The 22,335-nt window shown below is 33.8% G+C and overlaps 1 protein-coding gene across 2 annotated transcripts in view; it reads right to left on the bottom strand.

The window, feature by feature from the left end:
- The window catches only part of LOC145259873 (2-oxoglutarate and iron-dependent oxygenase JMJD4-like), a 282,216-nt gene that overhangs the window by 173,380 nt on the left and 86,501 nt on the right, over positions 1-22,335 (bottom strand). For both annotated transcript variants that reach the window (XM_080117747.1, XM_080117748.1), the window contains exon 2: positions 16,790-16,925. In XM_080117747.1, the coding sequence (XP_079973873.1) occupies positions 16,790-16,925 (136 nt within the window). The remainder of the gene's footprint in view (positions 1-16,789; positions 16,926-22,335) is intronic.

Below are 22,335 nucleotides of genomic sequence, written 5' to 3'. Positions count from 1 at the left end.
AGTATATTCGTAAAATGTTTCAGCATCTGCTACAGTATTAATATTGAAAGAATTGAAAATCGAGTTTAAGGGAACATTGAAAAGATCAAGTTCTTCAATAAAATCCAAACCAAGAAGATTTAGGGTTGATGCATCAGAGACATAACACACACCTGAAAATTTTTTTCCATTAAAAAAGATATTGCATGTTCACTCCCCAATTAGTTGTATCTTGTTTACCGGTGCACCACAAGCAACAGGAGTTGTCTTCTTAAATGAAATTAAAATGATATCGAACTGAAAGTTCACTGGCTCATTTATCTCGACAAGTATATTCTCCAAGCTTCAAAATTTACATTGTAAGTGGCAAAAACTGAATTCGATGTGGCTTTCAAGAAACGTCCTGGCGTTTTTCTGTGGTTTTTACATCTTGGCTGTGCAGTATTCATCCTGGAAGTATTGTGGTTATTTTTACCACAAAATCTGTCCTTGTACCCATGACGTGAACAGTGTTGACGTGTCTTTGAAATGGGCAAAAAGCGAGCAAAAAAAAGCATCTCTCCACAGGACAAACAGTGTAGCACTATTTCTAGTAGCAAGGGTGTGAGATTTGGTCGCGTTGAACGATGCAAAATAGAAGGAAAACAATGCAACTTTGGCAATTCCCTTTCTCTTCGGCAACCAGGTGGTGAGCACGTGTATTTTTTTGCTTCTCTGCAAAAGAGAGGGGGGGGGGCACCTCTTCCTCAGCACTAGTTAAGAGTAGCTAAATAGTTAGCTTAAGGAGATAATAATTCAAAATTAATTGTTAAATATATAATTTTTAAATAAATTAGTTAAGAAACAGATATTTATATTACAATTGTGTTGTGTTGCTCATTCTGCCTTAAATGTCGAAACGGTGCCTGCAGCGATTCCAATCGGAGAAACTCCAACATGAGATGTCATCAACAGCGAATGAAGGAATCAGCCACGCCCAAATCCTAGGCATGTTTTCACTCCTCAACTCTTACAAAAAAAAAAAAAAAGACGTCTAACTAATCCTATTGCTACAATCTGGTACTGTTTCAAGACATTTATGTAACACATGGCTAGTTACACTCTTGACCGGACCATTATGTTACACAGGGCATTGACAGTTTCTTTCTATTTCCAGTTAAAGATTTCTCTACTGATTTCATGTTATTTGAAACCAATGAGCTTTGTTGATGTACCATTGTTTTATCTCATTTTAGATTAGTCGTTGCCATTCTGTGGTCAGACTTTGTACCATTATTTCTTTGTCTTTTTCAACCATAGATAGTACAGGTGTGCAAATGTTTGCATTTTCTGGAGATTGTAATCCTGTGATAAAAATGAGGCATTTGAATTGATCCTCTGTCAGCAATTTCAGCCAAAAAATTTTTGCATCGTAGATTAACAATTCCAGCATATCGTTTGTAGCATTTTTAATTTTTAAAAATTGCAACAGATATTAAATTTCATAGAAAAATGTGAGCATGAAAAGTAATATGGTTAAGATTAAACTTAGAAAAGTAGAAGGACTAGTTTTTAAAACTGGAGAAAAAAGGCAATATTCTAGTAAAAAATATAAATTTATAACTTAAAATATTGCAGCATTAAGAATTTATATATAATGTTTAATCGAATTTTTTACCAAATTCTTAATGCTGCAATATTTTTTAGCATTCAAAGAAAATGTAAGCAAAGTTCTCTGATGCTAGTGAAGCTACTCACCTAACTAAAGCAGCTAGTATCATCGATATAAATGCTTGACCATAAGACTTAATTCAACAAATAGTTCACTGATCAATCTAAGCTTTTCCTAAATCTACTAAATTTTGTGTCGCATTGAACATGGTGTAGACATCAAATCTCATCTGACACACAGAGTGGTAAAATCAGATTTAGCTATTGTACAACTTTTGCAATACAACTGCAATTCAAAGTACAAGAAGAGATCAAAAACCATTTACTGTATATATCAGGATGAAAAAGTGAGTTGATTAACAAGCTTCATGAGACTGGAATCAGATTTTTGGAAATATCAGCTAATTAGGATAAATTGTTGTCAATCAATATGTGAAAGATGGTGTTGTGTGTCCACTAATTTTGAGAAAGAGACTGTTCACTGCATCTGCTGTTGACATCGTGGACCATAATTCAACCACCACCATGACAAGTACATCATTCTATGGTACAAGTATTTCAATGTTCCAGCAGTGCCGACAGATGTGGTGAAGTATGAAGTTTGCTCAATACATCAAAGTGTTGGATAAAAACTATTCCAGAACTTCCAGAGTTAAAAAAAAAATCCAGAACCAAGAAGCATTGAAGATGTATCACTGCTAGATCCCAGTTATTTCCAAAATGAACTCAAACTTGAATGGTTAGAAAAGGTGCATGATACATTGAGGTCAGTAATATTCTTAGCTCATGCAAGCCAGCAAAAAGCAGATGATCTTGAGATCAACATCAGTTTTATGCTAGCACTATTTTGAAATCAATCTCAGTGTTGATAAACTATCAAGTAATGGACAGAATAAGGGAAGCTGTGACATTTCCATTGTTAACATTTTATATACTGACTAAACAAATCCTGTGGCACTGGCCAGATAAATATGGATAGGAATAGTTTGTAATCCTGTTTGCTGGACTACATATCAAGATAATCCCACTGAAGTTTATTGGATCAATGCTAGAAGTCAGTGGATAGACAGGTGCTCTTGTTTCAGTGGATGTGGCCTCTTCTGGCGCAGCTGATTCATTTCTGTCTGCTGCTAATATCAGTAAGACTTGTCAAGCCCACCAGATCACAGCATGCAGCTTGTATACATTTTTGATAAAAAGTCTATACTTTAGGAACAAGTGGACGATAATGACAAGGCCAAAACTTTGGAAAAATTTTGATTCTTGACATGGAGTTGACCATTCTCACACTGGTACGAGTGTTCAGAGAAGGAAACTTCACACTATTGCGAATCACTTCTTTGCAAACAACAATGCCAATCATGCATGATGGGTTTCAATTCATCTAAAGGATATGCTAAAGCTAGAGAAGCAACAGAGGTTGCCATAGAATACCATGTGGAATTTTGCTGTCCACAAATCAGCTATTTGATATTATATTGACCAAGTTCATGAACAATGCACTCATCAAAGGGAACGGGGCAACTATTAGCCTGATCAAGGATCAATCAGCTCTTTGAAGATGGATGGTCACTGGTTTATTACTAGATTCATTAAATATTCACAGGTTTTTAGTCAAGAATGGAAGGTGACTGACAAAATGATCATTTTGCTAATCAGTTCTTTCACCAGAATTCTTTAACAATGATACAACAGAGACAATTTTCCATGTATCAAACTAGATTTGTAGAGCTTATAAAAGACAGGGACCAGCTATGCAAGCCATATAAATTTATAAATATAGCAAGTGAAAATGTTTTTTTAGGATATCACAGACATGAGAAGGAGGTGATGACTGCAGCTTCTGTCTGTAGTGGGAAATTTGGGAGGGAGTGATTTATGCTGTGTAAGCAGTTCAGCATTCTTAATTGCTGTGCAAGCAACATCATGGTCTTATGATAGCGGCAAATTGTTGATTGTCTATTATTTAATAGACTATAAACAATTTTCCAAAAACTGAGTTCCTAATTTCTCCAAGTTAAGGCATTTTCTGGTCAACTTAAGTCTAGAAATAAAAATGAACTATTGATAAATATATAATTTTGGATTTTCCTTTGCTTCCCACTGAAATATTATTTCCATATTTATCACATAATTTGAAATATAAACATCTAAAGTAAAGGACACGCTTTTGCCTGAAGAGATCTTAGTTTTTAATAACTATGGATTGAAAGATGTCAATCCTCTGTCAAATATTATATATATATTATATTATATATATATATATATATATATATATATATACTAGCTGTACCCTGTCACGCGTTGTGTGGCTCAATTTGGTGTAATGGAAATTTCTAATAAAAAGAGAAAATGCATGTTTCTTTTATTCTTAGTACAGCAATCCACTCCAAAAAGTAAAAAAAAAAAAAAAAAAAAAAGTCGAAAATGAAAAAAAAAAATAGAACTCTTACAGAATTGGATCCTGATCCTCGGGATTACCGTCAATCATGGCTTGGGCTCGACCAACAATCAGTGGATAAAGCTGAACATAGCAAAAATGTTGAAACGCTAAATTTTTTGCTTTTTTTTTTTTTTTTTTTTTTTTTCTGTATACAAAAATGTGAGTTAGTAATTGATATTTGAGTGATTGGGGGGGGGGGTTACTATACACAGATTTGAAAAAGTTGTCCAAAAACAAAAAAATGAAAGCAAAGCTAAGGTATGTTTCTACCTAACTGGATAATTGTTTAGTGTTTTTATGTAATGTAAAATGTTTAATCGGCTCGAAAAACAGAAATGGTTGTGGACTCTGTTGAATACGTTAAGTTTGGGAAAGTAAGTTGAAAACTAAAAACTATACAATACAGTGTCAAAACCCCACCGAATATATGTTACCATGACATAGGCTGACATAATCCGTGGGTTTGTGACAGTATTTTGTATAGTTTTTTAGTTTTAACTCACTTTCTCAAACTTAACGTAATCAACAGTGTCCGCCACCATTTGTATCTTTCAAATACACCGATAAACACTGTTTTTCGAGCCGACTAAACATTACATTAAATGAAAAGGGTTTGTATTAACAGATACAAAGAAGTTGTCAAAAAATAAATATATAACAAATAAATGTTATCAAAGGCAAGAAAAGTAAATGTTCTACCTAACTGGATAAGATTGTAGTGTTTTTATGTAATGTATAATGTTTAATAGGTTCAAAAACATGCAGTGTTTATCGGTATATTTGCAAAAAACCCAAATGGCGGCAGACTGTATCGAACACGTTAAGTTTGGGGAATTTTTGGGAAATTGAGTTTAAACTAAAAAACTATACAAAATACTGTTAGGAACTCACTCAATATATGTTACTGTGACGTAGGCTGACATATAATCAGTGGTTTTAAACTTTTGCTCGATACTGATGACTTTTAAGAGTCCCTTTTAGTGATTACCTGGTTTGAGGATATTTGTACAACTAAACGGCAAATCTGCCCCAAAAATTGGGTATTATTTTACTTTAAGGCCCGTCTCATGTTCGTATATAACGAAATATTTTATTGTAGATTTCAGTGTACTAAAAACGAATCTGCAAACCGTTTCCGTCTCAAAAAGAAAGTTTTCATGATATGAAGAAATTACTTTTTTTCGAAAAGTGGGTGATCACTTTTCAATGTAAATTTAACTTAGAATGAGCACCCACTTTCTGACCACCTGAGAGAGGGGCATTTTTCTGTGTGTTTCTTGGCTAAAAAGTTTTTTGTTTGATTTCTTTTGCATGGTAATAACCCCTGGACTCTGGGACTATTTTCCATTTCACAGCCGTAGCCTTCGTTTATGCTACGCACGAGCTTAAACGAAAGCTGTTTAGCCAATAAACATGAAGAAAAAAAATCCCCGCCCCTCTCAGGTGGCTAGAAAGTGGGTGCTTATTTTAAGTTAAATTTACATGGAAAAGTGATCGCCTACTTTTCGAAAAAGTAATTTCTTCATATCATAAAAACTATTTTTTTGCGATGGAAACGGTTTGCAGATTCGTTTTCAGCACACCGAAATCTTAAAAATTTTTTTTGTTATATATGAACGTGAGACACACGGCCCTTTATGGAAAATTTTATCAAAAATCCGGGAGAAAATAGTTTTCAATAAAAACAGCAAATGAATTCGATAGAAAAAAAAAAATGGATGCTATTTTAAAAAATTTTTCTGTGTGTTTCTTGGCTAAAAAGTTTTTTGTTTGATTTCTTTTGCATTTTGCAATTTAAACGGGTAATTTTAAAGGATTTTCCAAGAGTAGAAAGAAAGCTCCCCCCCCCCGCCCCCAAAAAATCGTTAAATTATTATGGAAAAGTGATCCTCCACTTTTTTAAAACTAACATTTCTTCATATCTTGGAAACTACTCGTTTGCCTTAATTATAAACGTTATTTTCATTTTCAGCAACCCCGAAAACCTACAAAAGTGGTAATTTTAAAGGAATATTTACCTTTATTTTTTTTTTTTTCCAATAACATAAGAAATTAAGAATTAGACAAATTTATTTAAGGTAGGCTTTTAAAAATAAAAAATTAAGATAAACAAAATGGTGCTAGTGCACTTACCGATCCGTAAAATCGTATTTCCAAGTTTAATTAAAGTTTTTTTATTAAATTGTAAGATTTAAGTACAAAAAAATATATATATATAATTTAAAAAATAGGGATTTTTTTTGTTTTACCCATCTATTAATTTGATAGTTAAATGTTGTAATTCGAAAGTCGTCAACGTGTGGTGCACATGATCAGCTCATTTCTACCAGAAATGAAATATGGCGGACAGTCTCGCAGTTACAAAAAATATTTTTTATTTTATTTAATATATTTTCATAATTTGCAATCTTAACGATCTTAATTTATTTTAATAACATGCAAACATTCCTTGACTTTACAGATAAATTTTCTGAAAATTTCAATTAAATTGGTAATGTAGAAATATGGTTTTATGAACTTTGAACGAACCAAGAATTACATTTTTATATATATAGACTAGCTGTACCCGGCCACGCGTTGCTGTGGCTCAGTTTGTTAAAATGGAACACATTCCTCAAGAAAAATTGCATTTTGTTCGTTTATTTACTTTTATTATTTTTTGCAATTTTTTTTAATCAATAAAAGTTATTTTTTCCCCCCAAAAAAGATTAATTTTTTTACCAGAAATGGTTAGGTGAAAGTTTTTTTTTTAGGAAAACTTGCACTTTTTTAAAAAAAATTTAAAGAACTTTGGCAGTAAACGTTTCTCTTTTAAAACGGAATTTTTATTATAAAAAGAACAGATGAATGCTTTACATAAACACTGTAAATAGTTATGTGAATGTAGAGAACAGTGATTCTTTTTTTCAAGAGAATGTACAAATTATTTATTTTTTTTAACAGATGTTCAGAAAATAAACAGAAAAATACTTCCATCATTAATTATGCAGAAAAATAAATAAAATGTTGATTTAGTGTTTCAACATTATGCTTATAAATTATGATAAAACTTGCTGAGTATGCGCTGTTTTATGGTTGTTGTAAAAAATGGAATGGAAACTTAAATTTCACTCAGTTTTAATCTTTCTTAATTTTTTAATTGTGCTCCCCCAAACGAATATAATAAAACAGTAACATTCAACAATTGTACTTTATGCATATAAAACACAAAATATTTAAAAAAAAAAAAAAGTTAATAACGAAAGGGAAATAATTCCATTTTTAAACGAAAAAGTCAGTTTGGTATATCTTTTTGTTATTTTTTTTACATAAGTCCAGCTTACCATTCGCATTGGAAATGTCGACATTTAGAGGGTTGTCAGGTACGTTTACAACGAATAAACACTCCTGTCTAGTAGATCTATCAGAATTTTTGTAGGAATTTTTGACACCCCTAACATAAAACTGCAAATAAAATATAAAAATCTCGTAATTTCTCTGCTAAAAGTGGGTTGTTTATTTTCTTTATGGATTATACTTCCAAAATAAACTATTAAAGTTGTTTTAAAAGTAATAGAAATTTTTTTATTTTTTTTTAAAAACAGTAATGAATTTTATGAACTCAATATTTTTCAATTTTTAAACTTTATAAATCTATTAAAATTTTTCTATTAATTCTATTTTTACGATATTTTCAGGATCAATGTGAAATTTTATGCTCTTTCCAATAAACCGAATATAATATTTTAGACAAACGTTTTTGTTTGTTTTTTTACATTCACGCGCCCCCCCATTTTCAAGTGTCTATTAAAAAGTAAATTAATTTACACACCAAAGTGTTATATATCACAAATTGAAGAGAAAAGGTCAATGAATAATATATTCAAATTTAAAACAAAAAAAGTAGTGTTTTTTTAGAAATTTACCTGTAAAGTTCGAAGTTTTTTTTTTAAAACCACGTTTTCTTTTTTTTTTTTTTTTAATGAAACGTTGGTCCTTGCTCCTTTAATTGTAAAAAAAATTAGGGCTTGAATTACATTTTTCGAGTAGTTATAAGCTTGGAAAGACAGGGCGAATAATTCACGCCTCCCATTTTGAAATGTCTATTAAAAAGTAAATATTAATTTACTCACCAAAGTGTTATATATCAGAAATTGAAGAGAAAAGGTCAATAAATAATATATTCAAATTTAAAACAAAAAATAGTGTTTTTTTAGAAATTTACCTGTAAAGTCCGAAGTTTAAAACCTTTTTTTAAAAAAAAAAACCACGTTGTTTGTTTTTTTGTTAATGAAACCTTGGTCCTTGCTCCTTTAATTGAAAAAAAAAATTAGAGCTTGAGTTACATTTTTCGAGGAGTTATAAGCTCGGAAAGACGGGGTGGAATTATTCACTATTTTTCATACATTTTCTGATACACCTACCAATCTACCCATGTTAGAACGGCTTTCGGAATAGACACCCCTAACCTTGCCAGCATACCCGAAAAGCTATAAAAGTTCACGTGTCGAATGTGAATGATGAGTTGGACGTAATGTAAAAATGTACCGAATTTAAAAGGGAACGAAATTCAAATTTCCGTTCCATTTTTATAACAACCGTAAAGCAGAGCAGTCTATGCAAATTTTACCTAACTTACTGTATTAATGCTATTTTTTTTAAGCAAAAAAAAAAAAAAAAAAAAATATTTATGTTTGGCTATAAATTCCTAAACTCATTTCACCCTAAATAATTTAGGTGACTGAAATAGGAATCTAATTGAATTTTTTATTTCCTGATAGTATGTGAGAAATTTATTTTTCTTCGAATTCATTAATACGGACTTTAGGGGCTTTTTTCGGAATGTTCCTGCAAAAATTATTTTTTATTGTTACAAATTACGATGCTTTATTTATATAAAAAAAAGCAAAAATAAATTCTTGTGTTTTTTTATTTACTACTGAAAACCATAACTTTAGTAAAGGTATTTTTTGTTTAAACAAAATAAAACATTTTCACTAAGAGTTAAGTAAAAATAATTAGTTCATTATATTCTGCGATCATTATTTGATAAATACTGCAATTTTAATTAAAATTGGTTAATTTACTGATTTCTGGTGAATTTTTAAGTAAAGGGAGGAGTCAAAATGTTTATACACTTTGAGCGTCGGCATTCATTTTGTGTGTACCTACCATTTTTCGATGAATATTTGATAGCAAAGCGACCACGTGTGGTTAATTTAAATCAAATTTCAATCACATGGTTACATTATCAATAATCATGTGATTAAACCCATTGAAAATTTACCGATATTGTAAACACATTATGTTTACATTAAGCCTGTGAGACCAAAATATCCTTTTCTGACATTTAAAAAAAACCTGCGAGGTCAGGAGAAAGAAATGTCCAGAAAATCGCTAGATTTTGAACTTCTGAAATTTTCAAAAATCGCTAACTCACCCCCCCCAAAAAAAACCTCCATATTTTAACTTCCTACACTAAAAAAATTATAAATATAGTATATTCAATATATAAAATGTTCCGTGTTTTCTTACTATATGTTTCTGGAATTATATTGAAGCGGTTAGCTCCCCAAAAGGCTTATATATTTTATCAGCTAGTTTTACCTGTTTTTTTCAGAGAGGGTATTTTTTTTTTTTTGCAAGAAACAAATCATAAACTCAAACTTTTTATAATAAAAGTTAAATTGAAATATACTGCAAATTAAACATCACAATAATCGTGCAACATATTTTGAAATTAAAAAAATAAAAAAAAAACAAGAAAAACTTTGTTTTAGCATGTTAAAAATATTTAGGTTGGTGGATAATTAAATTCTACTGTATTGGCATAAGTTTTTATTTTGTTTTTTTTTGCTGTTGTTTCTTGCTTTTTACAATTTTCGATTAAATACTTCTAAATTAAGCGGGATTGCTTAGATCATATTTTAAAATAAACTTCGGAGGTTGGAATACACCCCCACCGAAAATGTACGTGGAAAAATCGATTTTATAGCGAGATTTAAGAATGGTTAGCCGAAAAAAAAAAGGTGAAACAAAACAAATAATCAATAAATAATTGTTACCAAAGGCAATAAATGCTACTTTTTTTTACTTACATGAATGAGTTTATTTTATGTTTTAAAGTATTTTGAAGCGCTTTTCTTTATTTTTTAATCTAAAATTGTGGGTGTGTGGGTGTGAAATATCTCCAGATTTTCTAGAATTCCCCACTAGCTTGCAAACGAAATCTCCAGATCTAGCAGGAAAACTGCTAAATTGGACACACTAGTCACGTGACAGAAAGCGGTAATAAATAATTGTCCCTAAATAAAAAAAACGACCTATCGGTACAAAGAAAACCACCTATTTATCATAGAAAAATTAAGTATAATGTTATAATTAAAAAGAAATATATAAAAACACACATGGATATAGTAAACATATTACACCAAAACTTGGAAGCCATCCGTCCAGTGGTTTTTTAGACTATTAATTGCGAACGAACCAAGAGTTACATTTTTATATATATAGATATGTGTGTGGTATCCTTTAATTGAATATGAAATCAGTTGTCATTAGCTCCAAATAAAGGATGTTTCTATAGTTTATTCCATTGAGACAGATATTAGCAACATAAGGTAATCACCAACAACAAAATAATCCTGTTTTTTTTTATTTACATTCACTTTTGTACGTGTGTACGTTTTGTTGTTCTGGAGGTGCGGGGGAGAGGGGTAATATAGACAACCCCTGAGAATATTAGTCTGAACGGTCACCTGTTCAACCCAGTTTATCTTGGACTTTAGTCAAAAATGTAAATACTTTATTATTTCTGCACGCAAAATGTTGACCACAATATATATCAAAAAAATACAAGACAAGCTAAGCCATTCACATCATTGGTCATTATTGCCAAATGATCATAACGAAGAAGAATGGACTTGTTTCTAGAATGACAGATGTATTCAACCAAACATGAAATGATGTGGAGGGAGAGTATTTATTTTGGAAGGATTATGCTTAATCACGACGCACTAGAAATGTTTCAATTGTTTGAATCTTCAGGATAAAAAAAAAGAAAAAAGAACTTATGATTATATGTAACCATTTCCATTTTTCCACATTTTCACTTTAAAAAAAAAAATTTTTTTTTTTTTTTTTTAAATAAAAATGAGAACAAATTTGGAGTATTTTCATTCATGGATTTTTCAAATTTAAATTTGTAAATTAAGTTTACAATTCAGTTATACAATGAAAAGTTTAAAGTAAAACAAACTCAAATATCAAAACATCTGCTGCAGGGTGTTGACAGATGAAGTAGCATTACAAGAATATGCTGTATTTTTGTGAACATCGGCAATATAACATACCTAATGTCATATCTTTATTTGTTGGTCAATTTTTTAAAGAATTACATTGATGAAAAGAGAATAGAATAAGCATTCCAATGATGTTAATTTATTTTTCTGTTATAGGTTCAATGTTTTTATGCTCCAAGTTAAAAATGAAAAACGGTAAAAAATGATGACAACAAAAAGGGAAACTGTTTTTTCACTGTTTACATTTCTTACGTTATGTTTGGATACACATGCGTGGGGTCAAATTTGATTGGATATGGCTGAAATTTTACAGGTTATATAAACATTTTTTATTGTTTTTTTATGATGTTTGAAATTTTGTTATTTTGATTTCAATTATTTGATTTTTATACTTAAATAAACATTATATAAATTCAAATAAAAAAATTTTAAACTTTAAAAAAAAAGAAAAAAAACTTTTTATAATTTCATGAACATATATTTCTTATAAAATTAAAAATAAAAAGCTTTTTAATTTTGTTATTAAAAGTACAAATAAAGACTAATTGTGTTATTTTTATCTTTTTATAATTTTAATTTTTATTGCATACTTTTCAACAATGTCCTTTTCTTATATTTTTTATTTCAATAAATCACTTCACAATAGAAACACTGAAGAACAATAAAAGTGAAAGAACTGATTGGCTTTGTTACTGCACTATGGTGGAAGTTAGGAAGTATGTTAGCTGACTATAGCCTAGATTTGTGTATCTTAAATTTTAAATTAAACAAAACCTTTATTTTTTTTTATTATTTTTTTACATAGGCATCACCACATTATCAAGGCCAAGAGGCCACTCAAGGATAAGGGTTAAAGAGTGTACAGTAGAAATTGGACAATATAGTAATCATTAGTAATGAAAATTTGGTAAATTTGATAATTTATATGGAACGGCTCATCAAGAACTTATTTATGTTAGACTTGAAGACAACCATATTGTAGTCAGCCGGAAAGCAGGAAAACGGAAGACAATTCCACAGGCGTGCAGTTCTAAGAAAGAAGCTTTGTTCATGGAATCTACGTTTAGGTTTAGGCACAGATAAAGAGTGGGGGGAATTATTGATAGCGTTTACAGCTAGACGAGTGTTTCTTGTGAAAGTTTGGTGAGGGGGGACCATAGATTGAAGCTCAGTCGAACACTTTCCATGAAAATAATGATACATCAGAGACAAACTTGCAACATCTCTTCTGTGAGATAGAGGTTGCAAGGAAGAGAAAAGGACATCTCCTACGAGGCTACGAAGTCTATTTTGAACTCTATCAAGGCAGGACAAGTCCTTTCTAGCAGCTCCTGCCCAGATGTGGCAACAGTATTCCATCCTTGGACGTACCTGGCTCTTATATAGATAGAGAATAGCATCAGCAGTGAGATATCTACCGTATCGATAGAAAGATCCCACCATTTTTCCAGCGGACTTGGCAACAGATTTGATGTACGTGTTCCATTTAAGATCAGGAGTAATGGTCAAGCCAAGAAGCTTGTCAAAACTTGAGGCCTCCTGAAGACGAGAGCCATTCATTTCAATTGATGCCAGATGTGGATCAGAATGTTGATGATGTAAAGAGAGAAGCTTGGTTTTAGATGCATTAAAAGTAACCAGCCACTCCTTACCCCATTGTACTACGTGCTCAAGATCAGAGGAGAGAGAATTGGAGAGAACTTGGTCGTTTACTGTCTTAGATGTGCTACCATAAATGGTAGTGTTGTCAGTATAAATGTCTACAAATGATGTAAGGATGTGATTTGGAAGATCATTAATGTAGATCAGGAAAAGAGTTGGGCCCAGGATGGACCCCTGAGGGACACCGGCATTAATACTGTGAGCTTCTGATTTTTGCCCCTCAACTACTACTCTTATGAACCTATCAGAAAGAAATGATTTAATAATTGAGAAGACATTTCCAGCAATACCATAGCTAGAGATCTTATGAAGTAAACCTTTATGCCATACCCTATCAAAGGCCTTAGATATGTCAAGAGCAATTGCCCTAGAAAGGTTGCCTCCATCGAGAGATTTGCTAATCCTATGAGATATAACTGTAAGCACATCTGCTGTAGATCTAGCAGAACGGAAACCATATTGAGTGTCACTAAGAAGGTTATTTTTGTTGAGATGGTTGATTACTTCTGTATTTAACACAGATTCCAGCAACTTACACATGACGCACAGGAGACTTATTGGCCTGTACTGAGAGGGGGATGAGCGATCACCTGAATTCTTAAATACAGAGCATACTGATGAAATTTTCCAGGGAGATGGGAAACTATTCTCCTTAAAACAACATTTAAACAGTTTTGTAAGTATGGGCGCTAGTTCAGGTTGAAGTTTTTTGAGTACTATAATTGGAATACCATCAGGGCCAGTTGCTTTACTGGAATCAAGATTTTTGATTAGCTTGGCAACATCACGTACAGATATACGTATATCACATAGCGTGTTTTCTGATACAGGAGGAAATATTGGGGGTTGGCGACCTTGATCGCAAAGGGTAGAATTAGCTGCAAAGTTCTTGACAAAGAGTTTGGCTTTGTCTGATGCTGACGAGATTACCTCAGGTCCATTGATAATAGTTGGGATGGAGCACACGCTTCTGTTCAGGATTCTGTTTGCTATTTGCCAAAACTGGTGGGAACCAAGCCGCTGCTCAGCTACTTTGGACTTAACAGATTGAGCATACAACTCTCTTGCATTCTTTATTACTTTCTTACATTGGTTGCTGGCAGTCCTGAAAGCGGCTTTAGTTTCCATACATCTATTACGTTTGAAGCAGTGGAAAAAGTGATTTCTGTGCGCAATGGCAGCAGCACATTCTGGAGAGAACCATGGCTGGCTGTTAGGTTTTTGCTGGAACTTTTTTGAGGGTATGAAACGGTCTATACCTACAATTAACCATTCCATCAGGTCTAATACTATAGAGGACACATCCTTTTTAAACATGGAATGCAGAGGTAGATCAGATATAAATGTACGGAAGCTATCCCAGTCAGCCTTAGTGTATCGATATACTGTACGATGGAGAGGTACGTCTGGGGACTTATTACATTTCATTTTTATCTTAATTGATACAACAGAGTGGTCGGAAGAGCCAAGAGGCGACAGAACAGAAACTGAACATAGTTCAGGGCAAGTTGTGAGAAAAAGGTCTAGTAGGCTCGCATACTGGCCGTCATTGTCGGGCACACGGGTGGGTTCCTGAACAATTTGAGTGAGGTCATAGGCAATGGAGAAATCATGACAGAACCTCCCCTCATCATCGGTCTTGTTAGAATGGGTCAACCATTCGACGTTGTGAACATTGAAGTCACCACATACGTGAATGTTAGCTGAAGGATAAGCAGATAAGACTTGGTCAATTTTCTCAGATATGCTTTGAAAGATAGTAACTCCGCTGTTATGGGGGGCGATAGAGAGTAAATATAAATGCCATAGTGTGAGCTAAAGCAACCCGGAAGCACATATAGGGTAAGTTAGGATCTTCCCTGGAAGTGTCCCTACCACATGGAAAGCTATCCCTAATATAGGCACATATTCCATGCCCATGGCGATCTTGGGGGTCAGATTTAGAAGTTAAGTTAGAGTATCCTTTAATTGCGAACTCTTCTCGGGAAATAGCCTGTCCAATGCCAGTTTCACTTAAAAATAAAAGGTCTGGTTTAGTCTCCTGTAATTGGGTTTCAACCTCTGGAAGGTTAGAACGTAGACCCCTGATGTTGGAGAAGGAGACATGGTAGTAGGGGTCTACGTTGGAAGTTGGTGAACCGGGTTTAATCGCGTATTTTTTCTTGAAACTTGTCATGATGAAATTTTGGAATTTGTGTACTAGGTCGTCAGATTTACTTAGAGCAGGACAGAGAGGGGAAATTAAGAGAGAAAAAGAAACGAAGAATTTTTTTTTTCTTATTTGTAGCTAATGATAAGGTAAAGCCGTAACAATTACCCACTAGTATGGCATCGAGAGGCCCCACCAGAAGCTACTGCATGGTCCAGAATCCATTCACCAAATGGCAATACAGCAGCCCCAGTACTTTGCACCTGCTGATAGGACAGCCTTCTTAGTGGTTAATCCAAGGTTCGGGTCCCTGACTATCAGGCGGACAACGTCAGCCCAGACAAAACGTTTACCTCCAGCACCCTTACTAGTGACATGGCTACAAGGATAGACATAGAAACAGAACATTTCCGCCATCTCTGCCAACTGTTCGCGCAAAATACTGCCAACCTAGAAAACAGCTTTTTCTTCTCCCTTTGTCAGAAAAATCACTCATTAAAAAATGAGGACCGAGGGACAAATAAGAAGAAGCGAGAGTAACAGGAGCTGCCGATAACGCATCCACAATGCGTTTTCTACTCTCCATTTAAAAAAAAAAAAAAAAAAAAAAAAAAAAAAAAAAAAAAACTATTAAGTATTGTACTTAATAAAAGTCCAACAGACGTGTTTAAGGGAAAGTATGGTGATAGATTCCCCTCTCACAAACTAAGAATGAGTACATATATTGATAAATACCATTTAAGAATTAATGTACAATTGATTTTATTAAAATCAATAGAATCTTAATTGTTTTTATTAGTATTTAATGGACAAAACTAGTATATGAACATTTAAGTACATCACTTAATTCACACACAACAAAAATACATAACATAATTTATTATTTGTATTGATAGCACCATTGTTCTCATCTTGAGTGTTATTTGTACAACGTTTTGATCAGATTATCCTTCAAATGTCATCAGACATGTTGGCCGTTCGGAAAAGAAAAAAGTTACTGGCTCCTTTGATATTTTTGTACTTCTGTAAGTCAGTCTTTACTTTTTGGTCATTGTTTCGAATCTGTGATAAAAAAATGGGTTGACAATTGAGAGGCAATTCTATTAAAAATCGACGGAGATTATCTCGATTCCATTGCCAAAATTTTAAGGGTGCACAATATTTGCTTTTTCTACAATTTAAGGTTCTCAAATGCTACTAAATTCCAGGTCTGGTCTGCTTAATAATTTTTTTTTTTTTTAGCATACATGCTGTCTCCTTGAGTCATCTGAATTTAGTAACATTTGGAAGCTTCTAATTGTTGAAAAAAACAAATATTGCACAACCTTAAAATTTCAGCACCAGAAGGGAGATAATCTTCCTGTCGATTTTTATTAAAATTTCCTCGCCTTTGTTAACCAACTTTTTTTTTTCAGATTCGAAACAATGATCAAAAAGTGGAGACTGACTCCCAGAAATACTAAACAACAACCAACTTGCCTGATGACAGTTGAACGACAATCCGACCGAAACGTTGTACAAATAACACTCAAGATGAGAACAATAGTCCGATCAATCCAAGTAATATAAACAATCAGCCCTCATCTAAAAAAAAAAAAATCAGAACTTTAAGGATAATTTACTTACATGCATATGGGCCCCATATCCTGGTGTTCCCATGAATATCCAATCTGTCTTACTTGATTCTGAAGACCTTGGTAGAAAGTACGGTTTGGAATAATGTTTCCTTAAAATATTGGCGACTGAAAAGTCACAGTTGCTCCTAAGGAAAAAAAAAAAACCATAAGAAAACAATACTAAAAATACTTCATATGAAAGAATTCCAAATAATTGCTAGTAACAAAGAAGAGATGAAGATATTCTTTCATTTAACACAAGTTTTACTTGAATATATACTCCTATAAATTTGGTTCTTTTTTGGATATTGATATTCAAATTATAAACCCATTTTCATATTTAAAACAAATATAACTTTGTTATATATCGGCCATGGAATTGCATTCACTAGCAAAAGATCCAACTTGCATATTCTTTTAAACATTCATTTTAATTAATTCCCTATTAATTTTTTTCGGTTTTCTGATGTGATCGTTAACTATTACGTGTAATTATATTCATGCAGATATTCTACATGATTTATACTTGCGTAATATTTGTGTAAAGGTTATAGTAAACATAAACCTCTTTATATATATATTTGTTTAAAACGTTTTGCCTACCTAACTCCTGTTAGTTTTTGGTCTACAGACATGAAATTTCATATATAGGGTAGTCGAACCTATGTGAAACTTTGTATTTGTGTTTTAGCCATGAAAAATCGATACAAAAGTGTGAAAATGAAAAAAATGAAATTTGCCAGGTGAAGATCGAACAACGGCATTACGGATATACATGCATAACATAGTAGCTATTGGTTCAGGTTTTGCAGGAAAAAAAAGCAAAATAAATTGTAAGCTAGAAGTTTTGGTTTCGATTCTCGGTGGTACACAAGTCTTTTTTTTTTATTATTTTTAAATCGTTACTATATATTGGGTCCAATATAATAAGTACAAAATCTGCATTAATCAAAATATTATATTTAAGAATTACCAGTCATTTTAGGTTATAAAAGTAATATTTCTTTTTGGAATGGGGATTTAGCTAAGTGTTAATCTAAAGATTTGTCATTATTATTATTGATTTTCGTTTTTGTTTGTTTACAGCAAAACTAATCAATTTAACAACCCACCAATTTTTTTATAATATAACCAAAATTTTAACTTCATTTATAAAAAAAATGTACAGAAAAGTTAACAAAGACCACACCCTCCTTATGTTAAAATGGTTATCTAAAAAGTCACATTGAGAAATTCATTCGTAACAAAGGGAGAGGTATTGTTAAATATTTTGTTCTGACATCATTTTCTCATTTTGCCTACCAATCGTCGACTATTTTCAACTGTTTACGGAAACTTTCACATAGAATTTTGTACACTAACAACAAACTGATACAATCTGGCTTTGTTTTACAAATAAAATAAATCTTTTGTTGTCTTACAATTTTCAATCAATTAAAAAAACATTTCTGAAATAAATATACAAGGAAATTACCTGGATATTTGAAAATTTACAACAAAAAAAAAAAAAATCTAATAAATTTTTAAAAAGCGATATACATACATATATATACACACACACACACACACATATATATATATGATGATTACAACGTCTTGTCAGACCAGAGCCACTCCCTCAGTCACTAAAATCCATGTGCCCGAATATGACTTTAGCCCTGCCAGTGACTTGCACACCCTCAAGCAGACATGACACTGAAAACTTCACTGATTTGTATGAAACTAACAGCAGCGGAACCTGTATTATCGTGGGCTTTCATGTGATTAACAAAACCTGCCTTCGACAACAGAGCCCGATCACACACCTTACAGATCCAGAGATCTCCATGGTTAGGCGGCAAGGTTTGGCATTTCCTACATGCTCTCTTAAGCTTCTCTCAGTCTATTTTGGCTGCTTCATAGTGTTCTGCACCCCTGTATATCAGTGTCCTCCACTGCTTGCAATCATACGCTAGGGACTCCCAACTGTCAACAGGAATATGAAAGCTCACCAGACTCTCCTTGATGCTATCACGAAAACGTTTTTTGGGCTTGTGCTGGGGTCTTTTTCCAAGAAAGAGCTCACCATAGAACAATTGTTTTGGGAGACGATAGTCTTCAAACCGGATGAGATGACCCGCCCAACGCAACTGGTTCTTAATAACAATGGTAGCAATACTGGTTGTTTTGGCCTTTTTTAAGACATATGTATCAGGGACAAAGCTATACCACTTTAAACCAAGAATGTGTCTAAGGCAGTGCTGATGGAACCTCTCAAGCAATTCTATAGGTCCAAGTTTCAGATGCGTAGAGTAGGGATGGTACTACACATGCTTGATATACTGAAATTTTAGTTGTCAGAGTTAGATCACCATCAGACCAGACTATCTTGTAACCTTCCAAAAGCATCAGATGCCTTGCTGATTCTCTCTCTTATTTCCGCATTAAGAGTGCCATCATTTGATAAGGCACTCCCAAGGTAGACAAAATTTTTTACGACTTCAAGGCACTTTCCACAGACGAAGATATCAGGTTCCACATACACATACGGAGCGGGAGTGTACATGACTTTAGTTTTCTTAATGCTAACTGTCAGTCCGAAGCAGGTACAAGCATTTGTAAAGAGATCCATCACTAGTTGCATATCTACTGGGGAGTGTGTTACCAGGTCAGCATCATCAGCATACAACAGTTCCCTAACAAGTCCATCACTAACAAGTGTTTTGGCTTGAAATCTTCTGAGGTTGAACACCTTTCCAGTCATTCGGAATCTAATATAAACACCCATATCACAATCGTGGAAACCATACCAAAGCACAGCAGTCAAATAGAGCGAAAACAATGTTGGTGCAGCTATATAACCCTGCTTCACATCATTATCAATGAGGAATTCTTCCGAAAGCCTACCATTGAAGTTGACGCGACCTTTCATACTATGATGAAGTTGCTTGAACTTGTCTGTAAAAGCAGGTGTACAGCCACATTTTTCCAGCACTTTTCAGATAGCCTCACAGTTGACCGTGTCAAATGCCTTGGTAAAGTCCACAAACACTTGGCAAAGAGGCATACGCTGTTCAATACATTTCTCCAAGAGCTGTCTAGCAGAAAACACCATATCCACAGTTCCTCGCCCACCTCTAAATTCAGACTGGGATTCCGGAAGGATATCAGGACATACAAACTTTTCCAATCGGTTTAGCAAAAGCCGTGCAAACACCTTTCCAACCGCACTTAGCAGCGAGATACCTCGATAATTTCCACAATCAGACCTTGTACCCTTTCCTTTGTACAACATAACCAAGATGGCATCTACCCAATCTTGGGCAACCGGGTCACCCTGCCATACTGACAGTATCAAAGAGTGGACCACACAATATACACTGACACCACCATGTATCAGCAGCTCAACAGGGATGCCATCCAACCCAGGGCCTTTGTTAGAGTTTATCTGTTTTATGCAGCAACATCAACATTGGATGGGTTATGAAAAAGATCATGAAAATGTTCATGCCATCCATGCATAATTTCATCTGAGGTTTTCAGTGGTGTAGTTGAAGATGATTTCAGACCATAAGCCTGATGAAGCAGTGTAGAATGTCTTGACATCTCTATGATCGTAGGCAGTCTGTATCTCCCTGGAGAGGTTAGACCACCATTTGTTTTTTATTTGGAGCACACAACATTGAACCTCACTCCGAACAGAAGAAAAGTGGGCGGCGAGCGTTGGCTCGTTCAGAGGTGAAGAGTTGAGAAGTTTCAAATAAGCTTTCCGCTTTCTATCAATTTGAGGCTTAATTTGATTGTAATTATCAGTAAACCAATCTATGTCTGGGAACCTTCAACCCAAAAGCTTCAACACCTTTTTGGTATATTGTATCTCTTACTGTCTCCCAATCACAATCTGAGAAATCCACCTGGTTGAAAGCAGATTTCAAGGAACTTTGTACGACTGGATCCTTCAATTTGGAGACATCAATACGTTTAGGCACTTTGACACCATTGAAACGGCTTTTTGCGAACTGTAATTCTCAGTTTAGTTCTGACCATTAAATGATCAGTACCACAGTCAGCACCACGCATTACTCTAACTTTGCAAAAATTTCCAAGATCACCACGTCTACACAGTATGTAATCAAGCAAATGGCCATGTTTAGATTGGGGATGGAACCAGGTCTCCTTGTTTTTCTGGTGGGAAAAAGTGTTAGTGATAACAAGATTTAGTTCACTGCAGAGATGGAGAAGCAGCATACCATTTGAATTGACTCTGCCTATGCCATATTGACCCAATGGAGATCAAGTCTCATTGTCTGATCCAACCTGTGCATTGAAGTCACCAAGAACCACCAAGCTCTCAGCACTTGGCAAACTGGTGATAATAGATCTAAGCATATGATAAAAGGAAGTAATATCGTCTTCAGGCGAAGTAAGAGCCGGCACATAGACAGAAAGAACATTCATATAACGACCAGCAGCAAGGGGCATTCTCAATGTCAATGCACGGTCATTTATACCTACTGGCTGTTCGATCTTGTCAATTAAGGAGTTCTTAACTGCAAAGCCAACACCAGCCTCTCGCCACTCCTTTTCAGCTCTACCAGACCAGTAGCCCGACTCGCGTTCAACCAGTTGATCCTCACCTGCGAGACGTGTCTCAGAGAGTGCAGCAATGTCTATATTGTATCTTTGCAATTCCTTAGTCAAAATTGCAGTCTTCCGTTCTAGTCTTTTACCATTGTCAATAAGTGTTCTCACATTCCAGCAACAGAGCTGGAGTGGGTGTCGTTTAGCATAATATCTTCTGTTCCTGTTAATACGGACAGCTATTGCCAATAGGACATTTCTTTTTTTCTTTTTTTTTTTTTTTTTTTTGACAAATGTCTGAGGAAGTATCTGTACAAAGATGTTATTCCAGAGATTTAGCTTTGTACGACAGCTAGTCTCTTTCTCGGTTCAAAATGTTGATGTCCAGCAACAAGCAAGAGCAAGATAGCCAGCAACAAATCAAACTGCAGACCAGCTTAATGCGGGTACTGGTCTTCCACTTTGTTTTTGTTAGATCAGAGATTTGCTTCTCCTAGAGAGGCTGCCTTCACCATGGCTTTCTGGAACCCCAGATAAAACAAATCCATCGCATGCAACATGTAAAACAGAGCAATCATGAATCTTGGTGGGTTTTTTTTTTTTTTTTTGAGAGAAGCGTTTAAAAACGGTGTAATTCCTCAAAGGTCATGACGATAGTGATGATGTTCACAATTCAATGAATACACACGATAATAAAAATGAAAACAAATTCAGCACACGCAATACGTAAAACAAAGCAGTCATGAATTATATATATATATATATATATATATATATATATATAAAAAAACACAGATATACATATATGCACACACACATGTTAGGAAAGAGATCAAAAATAAGAAATATGTTAAACCATATTGTAGACACGTTTTACCGGAAGTGAGAGTCAACTGATTGGATCTGCGTGTGAGTCACGTGATCAGATTAGCTGGAGTCAGTGAGTTTGGGTTTGGACATAAAGAACAGACGGCTTAACAGGTTGTCCCCTCCCCT

The sequence above is a fragment of the Euprymna scolopes genome, chromosome 35 (assembly GCF_053919585.1).
Source record: "Euprymna scolopes isolate OS-2025 chromosome 35, ASM5391958v1, whole genome shotgun sequence".
NCBI classification, from domain to species: domain Eukaryota; kingdom Metazoa; phylum Mollusca; class Cephalopoda; order Sepiida; family Sepiolidae; genus Euprymna; species Euprymna scolopes.
This window is presented reverse-complemented; position numbering and strand designations above follow the sequence as displayed.